At 47.0% G+C, this 27,732-nt stretch overlaps 1 protein-coding gene across 1 annotated transcript; it reads left to right on the top strand.

Annotated features, from left to right (window-relative positions):
- The first annotated feature begins 11,498 nt into the window (after positions 1-11,498).
- LOC103706412 lies at positions 11,499-25,929 on the top strand. The gene is made up of 6 exons (XM_008790501.4): positions 11,499-13,119; positions 20,581-21,774; positions 21,893-22,068; positions 24,438-24,659; positions 24,745-24,916; positions 25,018-25,929. Exons 1-6 carry the CDS (start codon positions 12,591-12,593, stop codon positions 25,695-25,697), a joined length of 2,973 nt encoding a protein of 990 aa, XP_008788723.2. The 5' UTR covers positions 11,499-12,590; the 3' UTR covers positions 25,698-25,929.
- Positions 25,930-27,732: the final 1,803 nt, after the last annotated feature.

Raw genomic sequence — 27,732 nt, 5'->3', positions numbered from 1 at the left:
GAAAGAAAAGGCGAAAAGAGGCACCCCAGAGGAGGAGCCCGACGCCTCAACGCCGGCGCAGAAGCCCGTCACCAGCAAGGAACCACGGCGCCACACGCCCTCGTTCTCCACACCGACGCTTCAACCGGTACACCCCACTCCTGGCCCCCCGGGCCCAGATCCTCATGGAGGTCAAGGGGCGGGAGGACCTCCCGGTCCCGAGGCAGATGAAGAAGATCCCTGGGAGGAGGCCTTCTCGGGCGTAATGTGAGTACCACCGAGACCACGGCCACGATACCGAAGACTGCTTCCAGCTTCGGGACGAGATCGAGGCTCTCATTCGCCGAGGGCGTCTCGGTCGATATGTAAACGACCGACGTCCCCCGGCAGACCCGCGTCCGGCCGACCCGGCCCCTCAGGAGCCTCGGGAGCAGAATCGACCCGTTGCGGGAGTGATCCACACCATCACTGGGGGCTGCTCTCGGCCCGTGAGGAACGCAGGGGGCTCGGCGGAAGCATCAGGAGTGGCCGTCGCGAAGAGGCAGCGGGTCGGAAATGTAATCGCTTTTTGTGATGAAGATGTAAAGGGGGTTCAGACTCCCCACGATGACGCCATGGTGATCTCTCTCACTATGGCGAACTATGATGTAAGGCGTGTTCTTGTGGATAGTGGAAGCTCAGCTGATATTTTGTATTACGAGGCCTTCCAAAAGATGAGCTTGTCCCGACAATTGTTGCACAAAACATCCACCCCCCTCATAGGATTCACTGGAGACGCTATCTCGGCCGAAGGTGTCATTGAGCTGCCTGTGACTGCGGGCGTTGCACCCGCAGAAGCCACGGTGCGACTCGGGTTCTTGGTCGTCCGTGTCCCCTCGGCCTACAACGCTATCCTCGGACGACCCGGACTGAACGCCCTTCGCGCGGTGGTTTCTACCTACCATTTGCTCATGCGGTTCCCCACGGCGGCCGGGATTGGAGAGGTCCGAGGTGACCAACCAACCGCACGGCAGTGTCTCCTAGCAACTCTCAAAGGGAAGAAGCCCATGGAGGCCCTAAGCGTCGAGTCCCTTGACGCCAGAGACGAAGTGGCCTTGCGGCACGGGGAGCCGGCCGAGGGCGTAATCGAAGTTCCCCTCAAAGAAGGCCGCCCGGACCGCACGGTCCGGGTCGGTGCCAACCTCGACTTGGAAGCTCGGCTCCGGTTAGTGGAATTCCTCCGAGCCAATGCTGATGTGTTTGCCTGGTCGGCGGCCGATGTACCTGGGATCGACCCGGAGGTCATTTCTCACGCCCTCAACGTCGACCCGACCCACCGACCAGTAAAGCAAAAGAAGAGACACTGTGCCCCGGATCGGATCCGGGTGGTCGACCAGGAGGTAGACAAACTCTTGGAGGCAGGTTTCATAAGGGAAGTGAGCTACCCCGAGTGGCTGGCAAACGTCGTACTTGTCCGGAAGGCGAGCGGGAAGTGGAGGATGTGCGTCGACTACACCGACCTGAACAAGGCGTGCCCCAAGGATAGCTTTCCGCTTCCGCGAATAGACCAACTGGTCGACGCGACTTCCGGATATCAGCTGCTGTCTTTCATGGACGCCTTCTCCGGCTACAACCAAGTAATGATGGCTCCACAGGACGGGGAGAAAACGGCCTTCATAACAGACAGGGGGCTGTACTGTTACAAGGTAATGCCCTTCGGTCTGAAGAACGCTGGCGCTACTTACCAGCGCCTCGTCAATAAAATCTTCAAGGAGCAGATCGGCCGGAACGTGGAGGTGTACGTGGACGATATGCTGGTAAAGAGCCGCCATGCGGATCAGCACATTGCGGATCTGGAGGAGACCTTCGCCACCTTGCGGAAGTTTCGTATGAAGCTAAACCCAGCGAAGTGCGCCTTTGGTGCTTCGGCCGGGAGGTTCCTCGGCTTCATTGTCAACCAGCGGGGGATCGAGGCCAACCCGGACAAAATCAAGGCCATCCAAGATATGTCCCCTCCGACCAAAGTGAAGGAGGTTCAGGAGCTCGCTGGGAGGGTCGCCGCGCTCGGACGATTTGTGGCAAAATCGGCCGAACGCTGCCAACCGTTCTTCAAGGTGTTGAAGCGCCCGAAAGACTTCCTCTGGACGGCTGAATGTCAAGTGGCGTTCGACCAGCTCAAGGAGTACATGGCGTCTCCTCCCCTGCTGTCCAAGCCGCAAGAGGGGGAGATGCTCTACCTTTACCTGGCGGTCTCCCCAACCGCAGTCAGCGCAGTACTGGTTCGGGAAGAGGCAAAACTTCAGAAGCCCGTGTACTATACCAGCCGAGTCCTCCGGGATGCCGAGACGCGGTACACGAAGGCTGAAAAGATCGCCTTCGCGCTGCTGACTGCGACCAGGAGGCTTCGCCCCTATTTCCAGGCTCATTCTGTCACCCTTTTGACCGATCAACCACTGCGGCAGATCCTCAGCAATCCTGAGAATGCGGGACGGCTGGTGAAGTGGGCAGTAGAACTTGGTGAGTTCGACATCCGCTACCAGCCCCGGCCCGCCATCAAGGCCCAGGTGCTCGCGGACTTTCTCGCTGAGTGCACTGTGTAGGAGACGGAACCTAGGCCGCCGGAAACACCCAGCCTCGATCTCCCGATCTGGACGCTCCACATTGACGGGTCGTCGAACCCTGAAGGTGGAGGGGCTGGGCTGGTCCTTACCAATCCCGATGGAGTGATAGCCGAGTATGCCTTGAGGTTCGGATTTCCAGTGACCAACAATGAGGCGGAGTACGAGGCCCTAGTCACGGGACTCAAACTCGCCAAGGAGCTCGGCATCCGGCGTCTGAAGGTCTTCACCGACTCCCAGCTGGTGGTCGGGCAGGTTCGAGGGGAGTTCGAGGCATGGAGCCCGACCATGCAGAGCTACGTCCGGAAGGTGCAAGCACTCATTCCCGACCTCGGCAGTATTGACATTCAGCAGGTCCCAAGGAGCGAAAATGCTAGGGCCGACAGGTTGTCCCGCTTGGTGGGCGCTGAGGCACACAACTTGTCAAGGGCGATATACCTGGAGACCCTAGATGCCCCGAGCATCGGCGAGGCTGAAGCGGTAATGGCAATTGATCCGGAACCATCTTGGATGGACCCGCTTGTAGCTTACCTCGCCGAAGGGATCCTCCCCGAAGATGAAGATCAAGCTCGGCGACTTGTTATGAAGTCCGCCCACTACGTACTCTACGAAGGGAGGCTGTATCGGACCTCGTTCACCGCCCCCCTCTTAAGGTGCCTCCGCCCTTCGGAAGCGGCTTACGCCCTCAGCGAAGTCCACGAAGGCATCTGCGGATCGCACCTGGGGGCTAGGTCCCTGGCACATAAGATCATGAGGCAAGGCTACTATTGGCCGACCTTATTGGAAGACTCAAAGGATCACGTACGGAAATGCGACGCCTGCCAGCGCCACGCCAACATCCAGAGAGTCCCCTCTGTTCCCTTGGCGCCAATCACCGCCCCCTGGCCCTTTGCACAGTGGGGAATGGATATCCTCGGACCATTCCCCATCGCTTCGGCCCAGCGGAAATTTTTGATTGTCGCCATCGACTACTTCACCAAGTGGGTGGAGGCAGAGCCACTGGCCACCATCACGGAGGCGCAAGTCCGGAAGTTCGTAAAGAAGAACATCATTGTCCGATTTGGGGTACCTCGGGTCCTCATCTCGGATAACGGTCGACAGTTTGATAACAAGCATTTCCGAGACTTCTGCGAGGAGTTCGGGATCGAACATCGGTTCACGTCCGTGTCGCATCCCCAAACCAACGGCGAGGCCGAGGTCACAAATCGGACAATCCTCCAAGGTATCAAAGCGCGGATCGGACGGACGGGGCAAGCTTGGGTCGAGGAACTCGAGAATGTCCTTTGGGCGTATCGGACCACGCATCGGACTCCTACCGGGGAAACGCCTTTCAGCCTAACCTATGGCACGGAAGCCGTTGTCCCCGTAGAGCTCGGACTTCCCTCACCTCGGGTAGCCGCACACCGACCCGAGGCCAACTCGGAGCAACTCCGAGGGAACCTGGATCTCTTGGAAGAAGCAAGGGAAATGGCGCAGGTTCGGATGGCAATGTATCAGCGGAGGGTGGCCCGATATTACAACTCCAAAGTCCGACCGAAGCTTTTCAGAATTGGAGATCTGGTGCTGAGGCGAGCTAAGGCATCTCAACCTACGGAAGGTGGGAAGCTAACGCCGAATTGGGAAGGCCCGTATAAAGTTCGTTGGGTAAACCGACCTGGCTCCTACCAGTTGGAAGCCCTAGATGGCCGAGAAATTCCAAGGGGCTGGAATTCCGCTAACCTGCGGATGTATTACCAGTAGAACAACAAGGCCAGAAAGACAATTTGAAAAGGTGCAACACTTTTCATTTCAATAATTTCTGGTTACAATGGCGTGCTCGTGTGATTACAAGGAATTTCCAGAGGGGAATTAGGGAGTAAAGAAAGCAAAGAAGAGGTGGAGAATCCGTGGAGCTGAGGACCGAGGATCCCAAACCCTCAACCCAAAGCAGCTGCAATCCCACCGAAAGTGGGTGCTTCTAACCGGAGGCGCCATCCAGCACCTCACCAAAAAGACGAGGAGCCGCCGCAGAAGAAGCTCCCGCTGCCCCCAGGGGAACGCCGCCTCCAAAGGATATTCCCATCCTCCCCAGTGGTAGGAAAGAGAAGGAATTCGAGGGGGAAGAGCATATGGAGGCGCGGTCCCGGACTGAGCGTCTGGTGCAGAGCTCAATCGGGAGGCTGAACTTCAAGGAGGGGAGATGTGATCCCGGATGAAACGCCTAGAGCGGAGTTCCGCCGGGAAGACCCTCCTTGTTGATCCCAGATGAAACGGCTAGTTGGCTGAAGTCGCAAGGGGAGTGCCTCCCCTTTCCTTCAACAGGAGTCTCTCAGTCATATGCCAAGGAGGAGGTCCGCGATCCATGGCAACCTGAACAGCTCCGGCTTGGCAAACTCCATCGTACCTGCACCTGTATTTATAGCCAAACTGCGGCCCCCTGGTCGTTCCGATGCGGGTGGCTCCAATAAATGCAGGCGCATTGAAACCGGAGCCGTTCCGGCTCCCGAGGCGTATCTCCCCGCGATTTCCTAAGCGTCATTCTCCTTAAACCGCATTCTTTGTGCAGGACAATCCGGGTGTCATGTACCCCTAGGTCCACATATCTCCGCTCGCGCCCAGGCCGTATCCTCCTCGAAGAACCCGCGTATCGCGGCCCGCTCAACTAACACTCCTCGCAAGCAGCAGCTGGCGATCCGATTTCCCAGGTAACGCATTAATTAGCGTTTAATGCCCTTCTCGTGTTCCCCCAGGCAACGCTTAGAGAAAAGGAGAAACATGATCGCGGCTGGCCACGGAGAAACCCCGTCGGGCAGCGAGCGACAAGCGCACGACCAGCGAGCGGAATTTCCCGAGGCTCGGCCCTCGGATGCCTGGCTAGCCCGATGATCATCCCGGGAGCAGACTAGCCGGAAGCCCCAACCGGTCGCCTCGGCTTGCGCCAGCCTTGGCCGACCAACGAGTGGAATGTCCCGAGGCTCGGCCCTCGGATGCCTGGCTAGCCCGATGATCATCCCGGGAGCAGACTAGCCGGAAGCCCCAACCGGTCGCCTCGGCTTGCGCCAGCCTTGGCCGACCAACGAGTGGAATGTCCCGAGGCTCGGCCCTCGGATGCCTGGCTAGCCCGATGATCATCCCGGGAGCAGACTAGCCGGAAGCCCCAACCGGTCGCCTCGGCTTGCGCCAGCCTTGGCCGACCAACGAGTGGAATGTCCCGAGGCTCGGCCCTCGGATGCCTGGCTAGCCCGATGATCATCCCGGGAGCAGACTAGCCGGAAGCCCCGACCGGTCGCCTCGGCTTGCGCCAGCCTTGGCCGACCAACGAGTGGAATGTCCCGAGGCTCGACCCTCGGATGCCAGGCTAACCCGACGATCATCCCGGGAGCAGACTAGCCTGAAGCCCCGACCGGTCGCCTCGGCTTGCGCCAGCCTTGGCCGACCAACGAGCGGAATGTCCCGAGGCTCGGCCCTCGGATGCCAGGCTAACCCGACGATCATCCCGGGAGCAGACTAGCCTGAAGCCCCGACCGGTCGCCTCGGCTTGCGCCAGCCTTGGCCGACCAACGAGCGGAATGTCCCGAGGCTCGGCCCTCGGATGCCAGGCTAACCCGACGATCATCCCAGGAGCAGACTAGCCTGAAGCCCCGACCGGTCGCCTCGGCTTGTGCCAGCCTTGGCCGACCAACGAGCGGAATGTCCCGAGGCTCGGCCCTCGGATGCCAGGCTAACCCGACGATCATCCCGGGAGCAGACTAGCCTGAAGCCCCGACCGGTCGCCTCGGCTTGCGCCAGTCTTGGCCGACCAACGAGCGGAATGTCCCGAGGCTCGGCCCTCGGATGCCAGGCTAACCCGACGATCATCCCGGGAGCAGACTAGCCTGAAGCCCCGACCGGTCGCCTCGGCTTGTGCCAGCCTTGGCCGACCAACGAGCGGAATGTCCCGAGGCTCGGCCCTCGGATGCCAGGCTAACCCGACGATCATCCCGGGAGCAGACTAGCCTGAAGCCCCGACCGGTCGCCTCGGCTCGCGCCAGCCTTGGCCGACCAACGAGCGGAATTTTCTGAGGCTTGACGGCCCTCGGATGCCTGGCTAGCCCGATGATCATCCCGGGAGCAGACTAGCCGGAAGCCCCGACCGGTCGCCTCGGCTTGCGCCAGCCTTGGCCGACCAACGAGCGGAATTTCCTGAGGCTTGACGGCCCTCGGATGCCTGGCTAGCCCGATGATCATCCCGGAAGCAGACTAGCCGGAAGCCCCGACCGGTCGCCTCGGCTTGCGCCAGCCTTGGCCGACCAACGAGTGGAAGGTCCCGAGGCTCGGCCCTCGGATGCCAGGCTAACCCGATGACCATCCCGGGAGCAGACTAGCCTGAAGCCCCGACCAGTTGCCTCGGCATGCGCCAGCCTTGGTCGACCAACGAGTGGAATTTCCTGAGGCCTAACCCTCGGATGCCTGGCTTAGCGCCGGAAGAGTTTCCTGGGGCCTAACCCTCGGATGCCTGGCTTAGCGCCGGAAGAATTTCCTGAGGCCTAACCCTCGGATGCTTGGCTTAGCGCCGGAAGAGTTTCCTGGGGCCTAACCCTCGGATGCCTGGCTTAGCGCCGGAAGAATTTCCTGGGGCCTAACCCTCGGATGCCTGGCTTAGCGCCGGAAGAATTTCCTGAGGCCTAACCCTCGGATGCCTGGCTTAGCGCCGGAAGAATTTCCTGAGGCCTAACCCTCGGATGCCTGGCTTAGCGCCGGAAGAATTTCCTGAGGCCTAACCCTCGGATGCCTGGCTTAGCGCCGGAAGAATTTCCTAAGGCCTAACCCTCGGATGCCTGGCTTAGCGCCGGAAGAATTTCCTGAGGCCTAACCCTCGGATGCCTGGCTTAGCGCCGGAAGAATTTCCTGAGGCCTAACCCTCGGATGCCTGGCTTAGCGCCGGAAGAATTTCCCGAGGCCTAACCCTCGGATGCCTGGCTTAGCGCCGGAAGAGTTTCCTGAGGCCTAACCCTCGGATGCCTGGCCTAGCGCCGGAAGAATTTCGGGAGCCAGGAGTCAGCAAGACGCTACCGAGAGTTAAAAGAAAAAGAAGGACGAAGGCGAGATGAAGAAACATTCAACTTGCATTAATTTTCATTGTTTCAGGGCCGAGGCCCATACAATTTGGCAAAACGCCGGTATGCAAAAAAAAAAAAAAGAAGACAACGAAAGGTACAAGAGGTCAGCTTGGAGGAACTCCCGGGTCGGGAACGTCGGGCTCGTCCGCAGGAGGTAGGAAGCAGCAGGAGAACCAACAGGCAATGACGCCGGAGAGGAGTCGAGAAGGGAGATCTCGCTCAGGTCAACTTCGGGGTACTTAGCCGACACCCTTGCCAGGCCCTCCTCGAAGCCTAAGACAAAGGCTTCGGCCCCCGCGTCCGACGCGTCACGGACAAACTCGTCGGACTGACGATAGGTCTGTACTGCCTCCGACATATCATGAGCGAACTCGGCGGACTGGCGATAAGCCTCTACCGCCTGACGCCCGATTTCCGCACTCCTCTCGGCCAGCGCCGCCTCTGCCTGCTCCATAATCTGGGCTTTCGCCTCCAAGACCTTCGCCACAATCCGGCCTTCCGCCTCGGTGGAGACCCTCAGCAGCTCAGCCCGAGCCTCCTTGTGCTTCGCTTCGGCAGCAATGCGAGCAGCCTCAGCCTCCGTCAGGCGCGAATGAAGCTCCTGATCGCTCGCACGGGACTTCTCCAAGGCCGACTCCAATTCGCCCAGCTTAGCTTCAAGAGACCGGGTTCGGTTGCGGGCGTTGTCGGCTGACCGCTGGGCCTTCTCCCACCTCTCCCGGTAGTCGGCAGCCTTCCGGGACTGCTTCTCGGCCCGCTCATCCGCCTTCTTGACCTCGCCCTCGAGACCCGAGGCAACCTTGAGCTGCTCCTGAGCCTCCAACAGTTGCTTCTCGAGGGCAGCAAAGCCGAGTGCCCGCTCTTCGGCCTCCCGGAGCCTCGCCTCGAAGTCCCCGGTCGTCCTGCCTGCCACAGCCTGGCCTCCCTTTTCCACTGCTTTCAGCCGGTCCTCGGCCTTCGCCAGAAGCCCCGCCTGTTCCTTGTAGCACTCCTCCAGACGGATCATGTACTGGGCGAGCTAAGAAATAGGAAAAATAAGGGAGTCAGGCGGAGAACAACAGAGCCAATAAATGGTGAAAAGCGGCCAGAAGAACACTCACCGACATGAGACAGACACAGCTGGCAGCCCCAACGTCAGAGACCTCCAACTCCCGGACCCGCCGACGGTCCTTCTCCAGCAGCACTGTTTCGATGAGATTTCGGGCGCCATCGGTAGTGAAGGCAGACCCTGATTTCTCCCCAGAGCCGGACGGTGGTTCTGCAGCCTTACCCCTATCCATCGCCTGGGGAAGAGTCCGGCCGATCGCGCTCGGGGCGGGGGTCACCCCAGGAATTGATAGGGTCCCGCTCGGTCGGGGCCTCGGCGCGTCCCTCCTCGAGTCATCAGGAGCCGACCGAGTCGAAGGCCGGGTCGGGGACCGATCACGTCCGACCCGTCCGTCTCGGGCAGGCTCGGATGATACCTCCGGAAGTAGCGGCAATCTTACCACCGGAGGGCTGATACAGCGTCAGCTGCCGGTCCGTGCCCACGACGTCTCCCTGATCGGTGGGCCCAGACTCGTCGGTCGGCGTCGGAGGCACCTCCTTACGGGACTTCTTCGCCGGTGGGGCCCCGCTCGGAAGAGCTCGTTTCCTCCTCTGGGCTGCTTCCAGCAGGGACGCCCTACCAACAGCCTTTGTCTTCACCGACCGCATGACGTCGTCGATCTCTGCAAAAAGGACGGGATAGTCGGAGACGGAGAAACCAAAGGAAAGAACGGGACGAAAGAAGGGAAAAAGTCAAGAAAGAATCGGTGGCGGACTCACGGTCGGTGGGGACCGAGCTCAGACCGACATTCACCAAAGTATCCTCGGAAATAAGGCGGGCCACCGGGGGGAGCTGGCCCTCGGCAACCAACCCCTTCAAGGCGGCCAAGCCATCGGACTCCTCCCTTGACAGTCTCGATAGGCCGATCGGAGACTTCATCGGGGTCTCCCAGGTCGCCCTGATTTCCCAAGAGGGATCTGCATCAACAAAAAAGAAGCGCTCCTTCCATTTGTGAATGGAGGTAGGAGCCTCCTTGACAAGGCCGCATCCTCGCCGCGCTGCGAAGCACCACCACCCTTTGTCCTGGGGGTGGCCGCTCAGGCTGTAGAACTCCCAAAAAACATTCAGGGTGGCGGGGATCTCGTGCATACGGCAGAGAACCTGGAAGACCGTCAGGGCCCGCCACGAGTTCGGCACCAGTTACGTCGGTGCCACTCTTAAACCCCGTAGCACCTGCATGACCAAGTCCGAAGGGGGAAAGCGGAACCCGGCCTGGAGAATGCCCTCATTGATGGCGATCTTCCCTGGAGGAGGATGGGACATCCTCTCCTCAGGCCCCGGGAGCGTGGCGTTGCAGGCCTCGGGAAGGTGGTACCGAGCCACGAGTCTGTCTAAGTCTGTGGCGACCAGCTCCGACTTAATTTGGTCTGCTCTCACTTCGCCCATTCCTAATGGCCAATAAACCTACGGTTAGGACGGGGACAGGAAGGGGGGAAAGACCGGAGCGACTGGAGTACACTAGTATAAGAGGGGAAAGTATGGAGAGCCCTAAGTAGAAGAATGGGGAAAACTCACCGGAAAAGAGGTAAGAACGGCTCCGAGAGCGCCAAAGAATAAACAAGTGAACAGTCCGACGGCAGCAACAGCTGCGCAAAGGGGAAACTTGAAAATATCTGTAAAGAAGAAGACGGACGAGGAAAGGCCCCCGATTAAATAGGCGGAAAGGCAAGTGACGCCTCGATGACGCCAGAGGACGCCTGGCTGCCGAAGGGTCGCTCGCGCCCCAAAGGCGAATCGACACCATTAAGGAAGGATGTCCGCCGAAATCCTCAAACTGCCAGGTCAGCAATAACCGCCATACGCCATAAAAAGGGCGGGGAGCTCGAAGCGCGCGCGCCTCTCCGAGGAACGGCGGCAATCCCGAAACATCACTCCCTTCACCTGTTCCCCTTCTGGTTCCAGGCTCGGAAGTGGGGGGCTACTGTTACGGGGGAACTAAGCCGCCATGCCCCACGTGACCGGCACGCGCGCCCAGGAAGACTACGGCTGCCCTTTGATCCAGCAATCCGACCCCGAGTCGGACATCCTCGGCTCCGCAGCCCGACCCCGAGTCGGCTGCCCTTTGATCCAGCGCTCCGACCCCGAGTCGGACGTCCTCGGCTCCGCAGCCCGACCCCGAGTCGGCTGCCCTTTGATCCAGCAATCCGACCCCGAGTCGGATATCCTCGGCTCCGCAGCCCGACCCCGAGTCGGCTGCCCCTTGATCCAGCGCTCCGACCCCGAGTCGGAGATCTCTTGATAACGACAGGCTATTCCCCAGAGGCACGCCGCGGCCTCCTGCTCCACTACTCCCTGCAACGGCTGTATCCGATGCTGCTCCACGATCTCCTGCATCAGCCGTACAAAGCGGAGCCCCACTATGCCCTGACGTGGCCGTACCCGGTGCTGCTCCACGACGCCCTGTAACGGCCATGTCAGTGGCCACACCATCGTGCCCCACGATAACGAACCCCCCTGAGAGACCCCCCAGCCAGGTATATATGCGGCTGGGGGGAAAAAGGGGGGGGTGAGCAATATCTCCCAGAGCACTCTCTTACTTGCGATTATCACCTCTCCTCCTCCTCCAATCTCCTCTGACTTGACCGTCGGAGGGCCATCACCACCCTGGTGGTGGTGCAAGGCTTGTTTGCAGGTTTCTTGGCGGAAGGTGGAGCGCAACCAACACCAACCAAGACAACTCAGACGGAACCCCGTTCACACCGCAGTGCCAATCGTTCTCGGTTTGGACCACCAGCAACAATGAGTATTTAAGGAAAGTGATAAATGGAGTAGTGTTTGATTGTTCCTCAATGAACCCACTTTTCAACCAGATAATATTAGGCTACATTTCAGATTATAGGATGATTTAACTATTTCCTTCTAGGCAGCAGAAAACTCTCTCTGAGCCATCATGTGGAGGCAATTGGCCTATGAGATGGTGTAATTGGCCATGTTGATGGCCAGGTCAGAATACAATTTGTACATAGAAGCATTCCTTGACATGGCATATAAGATCAAAATAACTTTCAGATGAAGTATGCCACCAATATTTAAAAGCACTACATGACATGATACTCAATTTAGTCGTCGATAAGAGGTAGGTGAAATCTCCTAGTGTTGACACTAGAGATTTAGATTTGATTTTCACCTTCATCCAATAAACTTGATTCAGGTATTTTCTCTCACAAACTTAGATTCCCATGTTCTAAATTTATGTCCATATTAATTTGAATAATTTTTTTTGGTACAAATTTTGAATAAAAATTTTCATAGTTGAAAAACTTCTACAAATATCATTAATTAAGGATCTAACTGAAAGAACTTCACCTCCCAAGCAATGAAGTAAAAAACTATATGATCATGATGCATCATAATACTTGGACAATTTGTTTAATAGAATTTTTTTTTGGAGCGAATTTAGAATAATGCCAATATCCACAAAGTAAACAATACCGACCAAGCTATATTTATAAATCAATCAACATTGTTACAACGCCAAATAAATCAATCCACACATCTAGAGCACATAATTACCTCTCTTTTTATGTATATCGTGTGACGATACAATTTACACAAGAATACGACATAATCTATTTATGTGCTCCCTTTTCTATATAGAACAAAGATATGATACCTCATGGATGATTCCACATAGCAAACATGCAGGATTTCCAATCACTAAAAATTTAATTATGATTTTTTTTTAAAAAATTTTAGAGCTATACGCTGTTCAAAAGTCCCATAAAGAAGAAAACAGAGAGCCTACCTCTCACCAAGAGCCTCTTTTGTTGTTTCACCGTTGTATGCATCGTTCCCCGTCTTACACAGCCTTCTTCCCCACCTTTCCCTCTCTCTCTTTCTCTCTTTCCGATGATCCGCGTCGGCAGTGGGGCCTCTGGCAACTACGGCCCGCCGGCTGCGGCGGCGGCGCCTGCCGCCTTGTCTTCCTCCACCCTCTCGCCGCTCGCCCCGCCTTTCACCGTCGCCTCGACGATCAACCTCTCCCCTGCGCACCCACCTCCGCCCGCCCACCAACTCCCCTCCTCCCAGCCCTTTCTGGGCTTCCCTGGAAACCCCTCCGAGTGGGCCCCTGCCGCCGACGCCGCCGCCGCCTCTTCGTCCTCTCGTCTGTCTTCCCCCACCGCCGTCTCCTACCTCTCCTCCCCGAGCACCGGCGTCATCAAGAACTCCTATTACACCCGATACCCTCCCAGCATGCCGAGTTCCGGCTTTGATCCCGTCGAGCCCCCACCGGAATACAAGGGTTATGCGGGGGTTGGGGTGGGCCCGTGGAACGGGCCGTTCGATGGAAGGGATGTCGGGCTGGGGAAGGTTCTTGATGGGGTTTCTTCGTGGATGGATCCTTCCTCGGGCTATAGGGTCCCGTCTCTTCAGAAAGGTATCTCTTCTTTGTTATTGTTAATGTTTTTCGTGTGGCTCGGATGATGTCTGTTCCTTTAAAATCTTGTAAGAGATAACTGGATTTTAATGAATGGCTTCTTGACTACGTGAATTATATGCTGACGTTAATACTGCATGACTGATGTGATTGGTGGATTGGAGGTATCTATTATGCACATGTTCTTTAATGGAATTTCTTAAAGTTGCTATTTTTAAGATATTAGGTTGAGAAAAGATAGAGGTCAATGTCAAGAAGGATGGGAGGAAGGAAAGATTGGATTATGGATATTGTTGTTTGATGTAGCTTCATCTTCTTTTTCTTTTTCTTTTTCATGTACGTTTCTTCTTTGCAGTACTTGTTTTCTATCGATACAAAACCATTTATATAAGATGAGAAGGTATCTGATAAGGAACCATATTGAGAGTAGATGATAAGAGGGTCCTGAATTGTTTCACCACAATCCCTCTTCTGTATGTTGAAATGTTATCTTGGTGGATTTTAATAATTGGGAGAAAAGTTCTTTTACGAGATTATGTTAGGAATCTGATTTTTTGCCTGTATGACATGGCTCAGGGTTTTTGTATTTGCATGTTGGCTCTTTTACCTATTGCTGATGGTCATTGTTGAATTGTTGCTTTGGAGATAGAAGTATCACTAATGCTCCTGTTTATCTATAAATCTGTGTTTAAATTAGAAAGAATCATGATATGCACATGACTTATGGTAATCTCCAGAACTCGGTAAAAATGAATTTGAGAGTGATCTATGTACATATTTAATGTTTTTTATCCTTAATTTTTCTGAGTAATTGTGCTTATTTAAGATTATGGTTATTTAAATACTTTAACATGTTTTTTTTTTTTTTTTTTTTTTTTTAACTTTTGCAATACTTCCCATTTATTGGGTAATCTACCATGGCATAAACAAATTTCTGATGATTTGCTAATCTTTGAGGTAGTGTGAATTTAGAGTCATTCACTTCACAAACAGAGGTTCATCTAAGTTATATGCCTTGTGTCTTATGTACTTATGTTGGATGTGGATGTCTTAGCCTTCGATTATTGCCACAACTAATTAAAGGAATTGGACTTTTCATCTCTGTTATAACGAAAATAAGAGCAAATTTTGATGCTGCCATGAATTTAGTTTTCTTATAATGGTGCAATTTAGGCATAGGAGAAGTCAAGGTAAATTTGAAATGAGAAAAAAAAAAATCAATTTGTGCTTCAGAGTTTTACAGTGCCTCATTTCATTCTCCGTTTTTGGCTTTTGGCTTTTAATGTTATATTACCCTCTCCTAGACATCATAATGTGTCTTGTAAGCTTAATTCCACGATGTTTTGGGAAAATATGTAATACATTAGAAAGATAAGGTATCGTTTTCCTTACTGTATCAAAAAAGAGAAATAAGTAGAACACTAATTTGCGTTTGATAACAAGAAGGTACAAAAGAAAAATTACTACTATTTATTCATGCTATTGTGGTTTCCTCACAAGAAGGTACAAAAGAAAAATTACTACTATTTATTCATGCTATTCTGGTTTCCTTAGTATCTATAGTAGTGTGTGATGGAGAATATGTCATGCAAATTAATGTAAAGAAGCATGGTCCGAGAGTGAAAAGTTGCAAAAGATTACTGTTCAGACCTAGGTATGATATGATCAAGGTTTTTTTTTTTTTTTAATTAATTTATGCTACCTGCCTTAGTTTGTTCAAGCTCTTTGCTTCACATCACAAGTGTAATTTTTCAAGGTACAACTAATACCCAAACATTTCTGAAGAATTTTACCTTTGTTCTTTGAAATTCAACCACTTTATTCTTAGGAATCCGACTGTTTACTTTTCAGATTGTATTATTGAAATTGTCTTTTTATGACTATCTGTGAATGCTGAAAATTGCTTCAGTCAGCTTACAGTTTCTACATGGGCATGTAGAGGCAAGATTTTGGATTGAAGCAAACAATGAGGGTAGTGGGTTATGGCCTTTTTTGTAACTCGACTTTTAAACTGTATATCAAGGTTTGGATTTTTGGTATAAAATCATATATCTGTGAAGGTTGTTCTTATGTGTTTTCCTATCTTGTTTGATCCTACATTTAAATTTATTCTGCCCTTTCCACTTTTTTGCATGTGTTTATCAATTATGCCCCTACTTGTCTTGTTTATGGCGTACCAAATTGAGTTGTCGTCTGATGATTCTTTGTATCATCTGGGAGCTCTTGAGAAAAAAGTACACAAGTTTATACTCATAATTTGTGGTGCACATGGTTCAGATTGCTTTGGGTTACTAGTCAACCCCAATTGGTTCTTAATTTTTGGAACTGAAAACACAATTGATGTAGGAATCAAGCTGAATCAAGCCAATGAAGCTCGGGTCTATTTGTGTCGGTTCTTGGGTTATCCAAAAGTTAAAAAAATAGCATAATAATTTATTGCTCCTATTCAGGGAAATTTCTGAGGAGAAGCAGTGAAAAACACAAATTCACAAATAGTTTATTCAACAATATAATAACAAAATGTTGAAAGTTGATTACCCAAGTTTCTTTAAGCTTGTCAAAAGGGATTAATGACTCATCTGACTACTTTTTGATATATGATTTACATAAATCTAACTTTATGTTTGGTATCTAAAGAAGCTGAGCTAGGGACTAGAACTCAAGTCATTTAGAGGTCATTTGGACAGATAAAGTTGTTATGAAAGTTCTAAATTACCATGCTTGAGAGTTTTGAAACGTGGTTGACGTCTTAGAAGCACCTTTAAATTGACTTGGAGCACAAAAAGTTTTGGCATCCCTACAACTGTGCTACGTCAGGTGCAAGTCTATGGAGCATGAAGAGGTTACAGAGGTATTTATAAACTATTAAAGGCATGTTTGGAAAATTCAGTAGGATTGGGTTGGATTTTCTGTTGGATTATGGATTACACAGTTTATTTAAGTAAGGCCCATATCAACCCAATCTCTCTCTAGCCCAAATCCTGTGGGAGAAAAAAAAGAGACTTTCATAGATCTTTTTTCTCATCTTGCAGTCCATCAGGCCCATAGATGGGATTGAGGCCAAGATTAGGATGGGCCTTTTAGAAAAAAATAGGCTTGACATGCTAGCAGGTGTGATTCCTATAGGAAATGCAGCCCAATCCTGTTGGTTTCCCAACCAAGCACTCAACTTTTACTTTGGAGTTTGGACTTCAGACTATAAGGTTATCTAAATACTTCTTTACTTTAGGTCTTTTGGCTGGGGCTATTGTTCTTCCTTTTCTTTGCACTTATCATTTATTGTTTCCTTTGTTGTTACTTTTCTTCTTCTGGTTGGGACTTACATGGTCCTTGATAATTGAGTTAGGAAGAAACTTTCGCCAGAGCAGCTTGTTTTCCATTATGCTTCTGACCACGCAGAGCTGCTTGTGGCAAAGGGATTCTATCTGCAGGAGTTGTTTGTGTTGCAAGATGAGGTCAAAGGAAGTGATATAATGGTGAAGTGTTTCGCAGACAGTGGGAACTGCAATTAGACACTGGCAGATTGTGGGAAGGGAATGAATGAGTGAGTGGTGGATCTCTCTCTAAATGAGAAGGAATGGGCAAAAAGCAATGACACTGTTGTGGATGGGAATGGTGGTGGTGGTGGGGTTGGAGTCAGTCACCTAGTTTTGTGATTGAGGTGGAGGTGCTGAAAGGGAAATGAGCAGTGAATTCAGCACCCACTATCATGTGAATTCAGAATTCCTCCCCTATTACAGTCCTCAACTTTGCGTATTCCATCAAGGCCATGTGTTCCCACCATTGCATTGAGGATGTCTACGTCAAAATCCACTACATTCTTAAGCCCGATATCCTCCATTTATGCATGGTGTGGATGTAGTGGTGGTGGAATAGTAATGTAGTTGATGAATTTGAGGCGGGGGAGCAATGGATGGAGTCTTCCATTAGCTCTATTAGACACCCTATTTAGTTGGTGCATGAGCCATTTGATCATTATGTATGGTAAGTGGTAACTTTATTTGAACTTCCTTGTTACGCCCTTCCACTTGCCTATTCCATTAAGGCCATGTCCTCCCATCATTGCATTGAGGATGTCTACATCGAGATCTACTACATTTTCAAGCCGAACATCCCCTGCATATGTGTGCTGTGGATGTAGTGGTGGCAGGGTGGTAATGGAGTTGAAGCATCTGAGGTGGGGGAGCAAGGGATGGTGACTTCCATTAGCTCTACGAGACACCCTCTTAAGTTGGGTGTATGAGCCATTTGATGACAAAACTGTCTACATGGTAGCAATCTGAGGGTATATTGGAATCTAGTACAGATTTTGACACCCTCTTAAGTTGGTGTATGAGCCATTTGATAACAAAACTGTGTACGTGGTAGAAATCTGAGGGTATATTGGAATCTAGTACCGATTTTACATTGGAGAGGATCTAGCTGACCCTCTTTTCTCCCCCTTATTTGGTTCCATGTAGTGAATGTCATCCTTGAGATCTTCTTGATGACGTCTATGCTCATGCTCTCTTGTTGGATTTTCAAGCTTTGTAGGTGTAGATTAACATAGAATTTGTGGCTAATCATTGACGAACCTTCGCCCACGTCTGTCTCCGAGTCAACTCGCAAACAACGGCATAGGAGGCTTTCTCAAACCTCCTCTGTTTTCCTCCAAACCGGAGGGTCACAGGGGGTTTGAGCAGTCAAGTGGTTGATGTACGTTGACTTGTTCTTCCATGACAAGCAGCTAACTGATTGTTGGATGAAGCTGATCATAGTCTTCAAATCAAGATCAGACTGATCTTGAATCATATGCTTAATGTTGATTTCAAAGCAATGCATATAAGGACCTTTCTTGATGTAATACTTTACCATGTAAGATGCTGGATGGATCCTTGATATAGGGTTATCAATTGAAAGTTCTTTAATCATGGCATGTTTGCACAATGGATCCTTGATTATGGGCTCTTCATTCGGTAAAGCTTTCACTGCAGGCTCTTAATGTGGTGGTTAATTAACTATTCTTTAATATTTTCACGCTCCATCCATTTGTTTTCTAAAACAACAGCTGCAGTTGTGTTCAGTCTAGTCTTTAGGTTCACCATTGATGCCCGTATGGATGCCACTTTTTGATTGATTGGTTCTATAAAATGCTTGTTTCCCTTATAGTATCGGAGAAGCCATCCAGCTGGGAACCAAATTTGGTGGCAAAGAAGAAAGGAGGTTCAGAACATGGTTTTGGGTTGCATACCAAGATGATATAAGACCATAGGGGATAAAGATGTCTACACTAGTGCTGGTTGGCCATGAACGTGAAGGAGGTTCAGAACATGGTTTTGGGTTGAATACCAAGATGATATAAGACCCTAAGGGATAAAGACGTCTACACTAGTGCTGGTTGGCCATGAACGTGGGGAATCCAAAGGATTTATAAGAATTTTTTGCTTCCTATCCGGGACAGAATCATGAGTTTGAGATTTAAATGGAGAGAAGGGGAATAGTGATTTCCTAGGGTTTCTAGGGTTAGAGTTAGATAGTTGGGGGTAAGTATTATTGGTTTAGAAACAACAGAGAAAGCAAACTTTCGTTGGGATCTTTGTTCAGAAATTAAGGGTTAGCATGCAGAAATTTTTGACAAGATTTTGCTAGAATCTGAGCGATGGTGCAGCTTGCCTATGATGACCACAGGACTCTGTTAATCCAGTTTGAATCAAAAGAACTTTTAATCAACCTAAGAAAGTAGAAAACTTTAGCTTTCATATATAAGTAAGCCTCTGGACTCCAAACTTTGGTTTTGTATCTAAATCCAATTTTAGAGAAGCCTTACATGTGATAATATTTCATTTTTAATCTCTGCAGGATAATCGTAACAATATGATATTCAACCTGTAACTTGTGTATTGTCATATATCTGAGGGTTAAGATAACTACAAGGAATTTCTGAGTGAAAGGACTTATTATTGTTTGTTTGTGGAGTGTAATTAAATTACCAAACTCTTAGAATGTAGCAACCACTGATTGCGGTAAAATTTCTAGCTTAGCCCTAGCATCTGGTTCAGAACATGATTTTCATGATCAAAATATCGCATATGATATCCTCTTGCCTAACCAAAACATGAAGTGCAACATTGTCTAAGTATGATATATCTCGCTTTTCTTGTTTCTTGATCTCAATTTGCATCTGCATAAGTCACAGGGAACAGATCTGTACTGTCGTTTTGACTTTGCTTTGTCCTTACACCTTGTGCATTCAATATCAATGTGGTGTGGGATAGCAATGGGTTAAAACAGTTTAGAGCTAGTTCCAACAGAAATCTGATTTAATATCCTGCAGAAAATCAATCTACAGTGTCAGCAATCCAGTGAAGAAGAAGAATAGCAGCAGAAATAAAAAGAGAGAATAGTGAAAATTAGAGAAGAAAAAAAGTAATAAGAGAAGAAGAAGAAATAGAGAAGAGAATAGGGATAGAAAAAGAGAGATAAGAAAGGTCAAACCTGACCTAGTAAAATCCTTTCATTCATTCAACGAATCACGTACAATGCTTTGTCATTCAACCCTAACAGTCCTTTTTATAGACTTTACATGATTTGTTTTCATAGAAAAACTGGGACTCTTGATAGGAAAGTAATTAATTTCAAAATATTTCTTAAAAGAAAATATTTAGAATCAAGGTTTTAAATCCCGTGGGATAGGGCTGTTTTAGTTTGCCTATTGAACGAGACACATTGCTATCCTGTCCTGACACTTGAGACAGGGAATGTCCGAAGATATGCTGATCAGGATGCTGGGACAATGGTTGGACGATCTTATCCTGACACTTGGGACGGTATCTTGTCTTGGTGTTCTGTAGGACGTCCCACTAGGATTTGAGACCATGTTTAGAATAACACATAACTGTATATAGGAAGACGCCTAAAACATTCAAAAATCAAATCCTAATAATTTCATGACTTGTCGAACCCAACATATCTAATACAAGACTTTCACATCATTTCACTTAAATAAGACTCTAAACCAATTCTAAAAATTCTCTAAATAAATTTCTGAAAAAGGCAAAAATGAACTATACTTATTTTATTTTCCATCATTAAATCAAAGTTCTGAAAAATACAAAATTTTAACTACGCCTTTTTTTTTGCCATCACAGTGCATCTCATATTTATTAAAGTTAGTCTCTCTTCAGTTGGCTTCATATGTTACATTTTATGATCTAGAAAATAGTATTCTAACTTGGCTTTTTGTGGACATTGTTGTGCCTTTTTAGTGCCTTGTGGAACTTATATCATCGTTCTGATGGTCATGTGGTAAAATGTGCATCATGGTATTTAGATTTTTAGAAAAAGGGAACATTCATAAATATAACAAATATATCATGTTCTTTCTGTGTTTCTTTCGACTTGAAGGAGTTGCAAGCGAAGGCCTTTGTACATACGAAGATGATTCTAATGATATTTAACATGGAAAATATGTTAATTCTGCAGCAAGAAAAGTATGCTTTGGATCAGAAACCTCTGAATGGCTTCCTAGGAAGCAGTCAACAATTTATGATGAAAGTACAGCGTACCCTTATAATTTTTCTGGGTCATCAGTTTTGGCTCCAAGTGCATTACTTCAAGGAATGTCTTATTCTCAGATACCAGATTCAACTTCTGTGGAGTCATGCAATACCTTTATTTCAAGTTCTTCTTATGATAGATATATGGCACAACTTGATTCATTTTTGACTACTCCCATGTCTTACTATCAAGCTACGACATGTTCTACCTCAGGCCAAGCATATGCACCTTCATCCTTAACAATTAGTTCAACCTTGGATTGTAAAAATAGATATTCAACGGCTCATCAGGCGGTTCCACATAAGATGATTGACACGGGCAATGTAGCATCCAAGCAAAAGGGGCCAAATATCGATCAGTTTATTAGAGGTAAAATGGGTCAGAATGAGAAGACCAGAGCAGATTACAGTGCAAATAAGAGTACTGTTACGACTGCAAACTATGAAAAACAATTGCCTTCTGACAACAATTTATCTACTGAAAATTTTATGGATTATTCTGCCGAGGGAGATTCTGGGTTGAAAATCAAACAGTTGAAAATTTCTGATGCTTCAAACTCTGCATATCATTCTGCAGAACCTGAAGATTCCATGCAAAGTTCTTCAGAAACACTTGATGAGGTCTATCTTGCTGTGGATTCACCATGTTGGAAAGGAACTCCAGCCTCTCAACAGTCACCATTTAGAGATGGAAAATCAGTATGTCTTCAGCCTGTAAATAAGGAATTAAAAGATCACACTGATTTGGATAAAGGTCAAAAGCATCTTCCTGACAGTGTTGCATATTCAGGAACAGCTGAACAAGTTGGAAATTTGATTTGTGGTGAGAACAGAAAAAAATCTTCTGTTTCTGTGGTAGAGGTATCTTCTTCGGTTATTTTGTCAAACATGCAGCAGAGATCTGAAAATGACTATAAGATAGGGTCAGATTATGAAAAGGATGCCAATAGAAGGGATCTTCAATGTGCAGATAACCATAGAGAACAGACAAATGTAGTTAGGAAAGACCAGGAAATTGATTCTGAAGCAAAAGATGGTGGTGCAACACAATGCAATCAAAAGGAAAGTATTGCTGTTCACCATTTCACATCAGCTAATGGAAATGTCAATCTTGATAAAGGTCTTGATTCTCAATTTAAATATTTCACTTAATTCTAATCTACATACTTGGATACCCTTTTCTTCTTTTTTTTTAAGTTGAGGTTTGCTGGTGTTACTTCACTCATTCATTCTCTCAGGTTCATCTTCATCGCAATTGAAAAACATACATCTTCTTATTAGGGCCTTGCATTCTTCCTCGAAGCTTCTCTTATCTACTGACTGGAGTGATGACAGTGAATTGGAAGAAGATGACTGCAGGCTCCTCCAGCTAGCAATTCAAAATCTCGAAGCATTTGTGTTGAGGAACAAAATGGTATGTGATTTTGACTATCCATTCTTTAAGTTGAGATAGGTTCTTATTTTTGTTGAGATATGATACTATTTAGTGCTTGTAAGTAAATCATTGTAAAATATAATGCTTGATTTACATGTGTATAGTTTATGGAACAGCTGAATATTACATTTGAATCAGTCTTTCCAGCTTTAACCAGCTCTGAGTTATCAGTGGTACTTGTCAGGATATTCAGAAATTAAGATTCAGTTGCTAATGTGCATCTGTTCATAGAATGCACTCTAAGTCTGAGAGAAGCATCAAAAATTATATGTGACAAGTCTATGAAATATGAGAATTTGTGTGTATTCGAAATTCTATGCTTGAACTAATCATTCAAATGATGGAATTCTGAATCTTTTGGCTGCCTTTTATTTATTATCTGAAATTCTGAATAATAATTATTTCAAGAGCGTGCTTTTTTTTTTTGGTGGTGGGTGGTGGGGTGGTGGGGGGTATATAACGACATGCAAAGAAGAATTTTGTTAGTTTATCCATATTGAGTGTTGAAATATACATGTAGAAGGAAGAATATGTAGCTCAAAGTTCCAATATTCACGTACAAATATCTATAAGTAATCTTACTTCCTAACATGGAGATCATTAATTTGATCATGTGGAACTGGGTTATGTTATAACTTAATTGTTTTTTTTATAAAAAATTTGCTTACTTTGCATTCTTTAAATTTATGAATATTTTGAAAGCTTATTACATGTTGTCACTAATACCTTTGCAGTGTGTTTACATTATCAATTTGTGCAAGTCAGTTTTTTCTTTTTTAATACATAATGTGTGCATTTTGATCCACCCTTGTCTCAAGAATTTATACTGGATACTAGATTTCTAATGTAGAACATGTTATCTCGTTAAATGAATTAAATGTCATGGTACCTAATTACAGGGAATGATCCTCCCTAATGTTTAAAAATTTTAGCCTCTATACCCTTTAAAAACACTTCGTTACCACCTTTGTCATAGTTTTCTTCTTTGCTACTCTGGCGATAGCATCAGTCTCTTACTATAGATACAGAGTGGTAACCATTGTTTTTAAGGTAGAGTGGGGTTTTTTTTTTTTTTGGGTGGGAGAGGGGGGGTGGCAGCTGTGACCATGATGATTGGAAGGAAGTCATTTTTTTTTCTAATGATGATACTAGGTCATCGATGAGCAGCTTGAATGTTAGGTAAGTAACATAATTTTGGGTGGTTATTGATAGGACAATGGTGGAATTATAGGGTTAGTGAGGCTTGCAATGGTGAGATGATGGCTGGAGGTCTGGTGAGAGCTGCTATTGTGAAGTGGTGGATAAAACATTCTAGTCATTTTCAATACAAGTTAACCATAAATTTGTAAATGAAACTTCAAATCAATTTATTTAGTGTATATTCCCAGTTAGACCTGCTAATGGCTCAGGTTGGGACCACATCTGACCCTAAACCCGGACCGACCCGACACTAGTGGAGAAGCCGATCCAATCACTGGATCTAAATTTCCAATGAGGTAATTTGGGGAGAGAGAAAGAGAGAGAGGAAGAGAGAGGAGATGCCACAGTGATGCCTCATATCTGCTCTTCTCGATTCTCCCTCTGCAACTCCCTTTTTCCACCACATGCCCCGCCAGGATCCCTCAAGTTGAAGCCTGAGATTGTTAGGTCCTCCAATGGCTGGAACCCTAGCCCCTTCATGATCACAATCCCTCAAATCCTTCATTCAATACAAAAAGTTGCAACACACAATTTTGCTAGAGTTTTGAATGAGATTGAATGGGAAATTGAATCAAAGTACAGTTTTGGAGAGGGTTTCTTGCTGAGATTGCTTTTGAGGGGTGAAGAATTTATGGTTTGGGAGGAGATCACTTGTGGCTCCGATCAAGATGACAAATGCTTTGAGGAATTGAGATCGAATTGCCATGGCTATAGTTAATGAATAGAAAAAAAAAAAAAACCCTTTCTTCAATCTTTGGGAAAAAGAGGAGAGGAGATGAGGGTCGAGTCGCATCGGGTTGAATTCGGGTATCTCAGGTCAGTTGGGTAATGGGTCAGGACGGCTTACAAGTCGGGTCAGGTTAGACCCAACCCTTGATGGATCTATTTTCAGCTGCAGGATATTATGTTTCTCTCCTGTCAATTATGATGCCGAAAGGAATCAAAGGAGCTTGCTGTGACATCTCAGTTCTCTCTATTACACTTCCTTATGCTTGATGTTTTCATTTTGGTAGCTTTATCTGTATATGTTCAGCATGGATTCTGTTGTAGCTTGACATCCTTGTTGGCACTCTTCTCCTGGATTTGGTCTGTATCACCATCTGCTGCATCGAACTTTACCATGTTTAATGAAAGATGGTTTTCCTCAGGGTTCTGTTGAGGGCAGTTCTCGGGTTTCTAGGCTAGAGGCTGCTTGTTCTCAGAATACAGGTCTAAAGACTGATGTTATATGCCAGAGCAACATGAACAAGATGGGCGAGATGAAAGCTAACATGCATTGGGTTGGGGGTAGTATGGAGACCGGTGAGTTTCAGCACTTCATTTCCCAAGGTTGTGACATAAATTTGAGGAAAGTCAATGGGATGATGCAGGTATAACTTACAATCCTTTGAGATAGAAGCTAGAAACATTTTCCCATCCATGCTATTATGCCTTTCTCCTGTTATCCATTTGCAGGACCTAGGGAATGTTCTAGAGAAAACTTTCTCTGAGGGGGACGACAACTCACAGATGCTGTTATATAAGAATCTGTGGATTGAGGCAGAAGTTGCAATGTGTAGACTGAAATATGAGCTTCAGCTTGCTCGCATGAAGATTGAGGTGGACAGCCGTAAGTGCCAGGCAAAAGGTGAAGCTTTTGGCACTGACTGGACATTTTGTTTACTTTTCTGGCCTTGAAAAGAGATTAATCACTTTGCAGCAAATAATAATGACTCATTACACTTTCAGGTAAGCCCTGCCAAGTGACTCTATCACGAAGCCCAAGCACCTTGCATGGTGTTGATGGACATTACACGCCACTGAAGGCCAAGGAGAGCTCGTTTTGTGTTACATCTCCCCTCTCGGGTGATGAAGATAAGAAAAGTTCCAGAAAACCTCAAAAAGCACTTCCTATGCTTTCAACAAGTGAGGACACATCAGAGGATTTTGAAGCATCTGTAATGACTCAAACAAGAGCTCTTAAGCAACAGACTGATATTTGGAATTCTGGGAACTTTGAAGAACAGCTGAAGCTTTTTGCCTTGTTGGATTTTGGAGTTTGCTCAGGAACCAAAGAGACTCTGCGCAGTCCTTGTTCTGATAGTGAAGATAATTTGGGGTTGAAGCACCTATCCACAACACTTGCTGATTTAGGTTTCACAGAGAGTCCATCATATCTGAAAGATGGACCTAGAAGTTCAGGTTCAGTTGTGAAGAGAGAGCATTCTGACGCAAACAAGAATGAAGAAATTGGACTGGCTTCAAGTATTTCTGGAAATGCAGCGTTCAGAGGATTCTGTTTGAACTCTTTTGGTGGAAAGATGATTCAGCCATCTATAACAAACAAGCAGGGGATGTGGTTTCTCACGGGTGGATATGATAGCCCCCCATCTGAATGGGAGCATGTGCTGAAGGAGGAATTTTTGTAGCTCCAGAGCAGTCTCCACTCTAGTTTTTGGACTTAGCTGAGGACTTGAAAAACTTGTAAATACAAACAATGCATTTTGATGATTTTATATGGAATTGTTTCGAGCATGTATAGTGAAACTGCAGTATTCGTTGGTGTTTTTTCGAATGAAACAGTATTACACATTGTAAGAAGCAAAGTGTTGAACATATGAACGTTTGCTAAATGGACTGCTTTTTTGAAAGATGACTGCATTCCATTTTCTTGGGACACCTAATAATTGGAGCCAGGGAAACTGGAACTATTAAAGGAGCTTGACTTCTTGTAATTGTTGTTGTTGTTGTTGTCGTCGCTGTTATCATCATCATCATCATTTTGTGGACAGGTGCTTAAAGGTTCTATTTTTGGATGCCTGCAAGTAGAAATTCTGCTTTTGATGGCTGTTGTACACTTGAAAGGTTGTATTCTACTACTAAATGCGTTGTGGTTCTTCAGCCATCTTAAAAGGCTAATTGAATTCTTCTTTTTCAATAATCTCCTTACCTTTCAGTACTTTGCTTGGTCCTGCAAGCATAATATTGTCATTACAAGGTTTTGAGAGAAAGCAAGGTTAAGGTACCAGGCGACATGTTGCTCACGAACCATGTGAACTATTTTGCATAGTTTCGTATGTAGTTTAAGACAAGCCTTCCAAGATATTTGATGCTTAATCCCAAATCTTAAATGCCAAAGTAGCGCCCTTCATACATGCATTCAAGTATATAGCAACATCATTTGTGATATTGAGCGTAAGTACTCAGTTTTTTGTCGTTTCAACATTTACAATCATATTGTTTTTTCGATTTCTATTCTTTAAGTGAATCAAGAATTTACCTCTATTTTTTACCGAATTTTTTGCTGAATCTCTAAAAGTGTTTTGGCCACCCATCATTTCATCTAGCTTCATGAATGTGTTTCTTTTTCCATACACTATTACTTGCATTGGTATCTAGAAGTCATACATCTTGTTTGTGGGCTCTATCTTCACCATGTGCTAACAATTGGAAGGGCACTTCTTCATTCTTCTTGACAACCTATTTGGTTCTCTTCTCCTTGATTAGAATCATCATACCAACATTCCAATGTATAATAGCCAAGCTTTTTGCACCTATAGCAACAAACTTTAGACTTGTCGTATTTTTCTTTTAGAAGAACTTCCTTCTCCATGTTCTCTTTTAGGGCTATTTTTATCATCATTTTTACCATGTCTATCTTATCGTCAGCCATGGTCATAGGATCCACCTTGATCTTGGCCATTATCTCGACCGTACCTCTTTTGCTCTTTTTACCTATTGTTACTTTTTTTTCTCCTCTAAGAGCTTACCTTGAAGGACTTGCTCCAAGTAGCTCTTGCTTATTCTTGTTAAGTTTTTGGTGAACTTGGAGAGAAACCCTATGAATTCATTCACTCTTCAATGGCTACCACAATAAAATTAAACTTGGCATTCGAGGAGTGCAGAATTTTTCTATGACTTATGTATTCAGTTTTCCATCGTTTCTTCTCAATTTATTCATAATAGTTAACATCTTTATGAAGTAGATCGAAAAGGATTCTTATACTTTTTTTTTTGCATAGCTTCAAACTCATCTTGCAGAGTTTGGAGACGAACTTTCTTCACTTACTGAATACCTTTATAGGCATTTTGGAACATCTCATGTACTTTCCTGATAGTGATGGAAGCAACTTTCTCGAATAGTTTCATCTAAGTCTTGATAAATGAGGAAGATAGCCTTCTTGTCCTTCTTCTATAAGTCTATGAGGGCCTTCCTTTGATACGCTATCGGAAAGGTCTCATCTTAAGGCTTTATAAAGCCTCTATCAACCACCACCTAATTTTTTGTGAGCCAAGTAAATCCTTTATTTGGATATATCAATTTTCAAAATCGTTAGTTAGATAAGGGATTAGAAGAATTTCACTTACTACTTCCTGAGTTCTTTCAGCTTCAATTGCACTTTGATAGTTTTAGGTGGGAGTGTAGTGAGCACACACTAGCTCTCAGAAGCTCTTTAATTATGA

The sequence above is a fragment of the Phoenix dactylifera genome, chromosome 17 (assembly GCF_009389715.1).
Source record: "Phoenix dactylifera cultivar Barhee BC4 chromosome 17, palm_55x_up_171113_PBpolish2nd_filt_p, whole genome shotgun sequence".
Taxonomy (NCBI): Eukaryota; Viridiplantae; Streptophyta; class Magnoliopsida; order Arecales; family Arecaceae; genus Phoenix; species Phoenix dactylifera.
The sequence above is the reverse complement of the archived record's forward strand: the minus strand, read 5'-3'. Positions and strand labels throughout refer to the sequence as shown.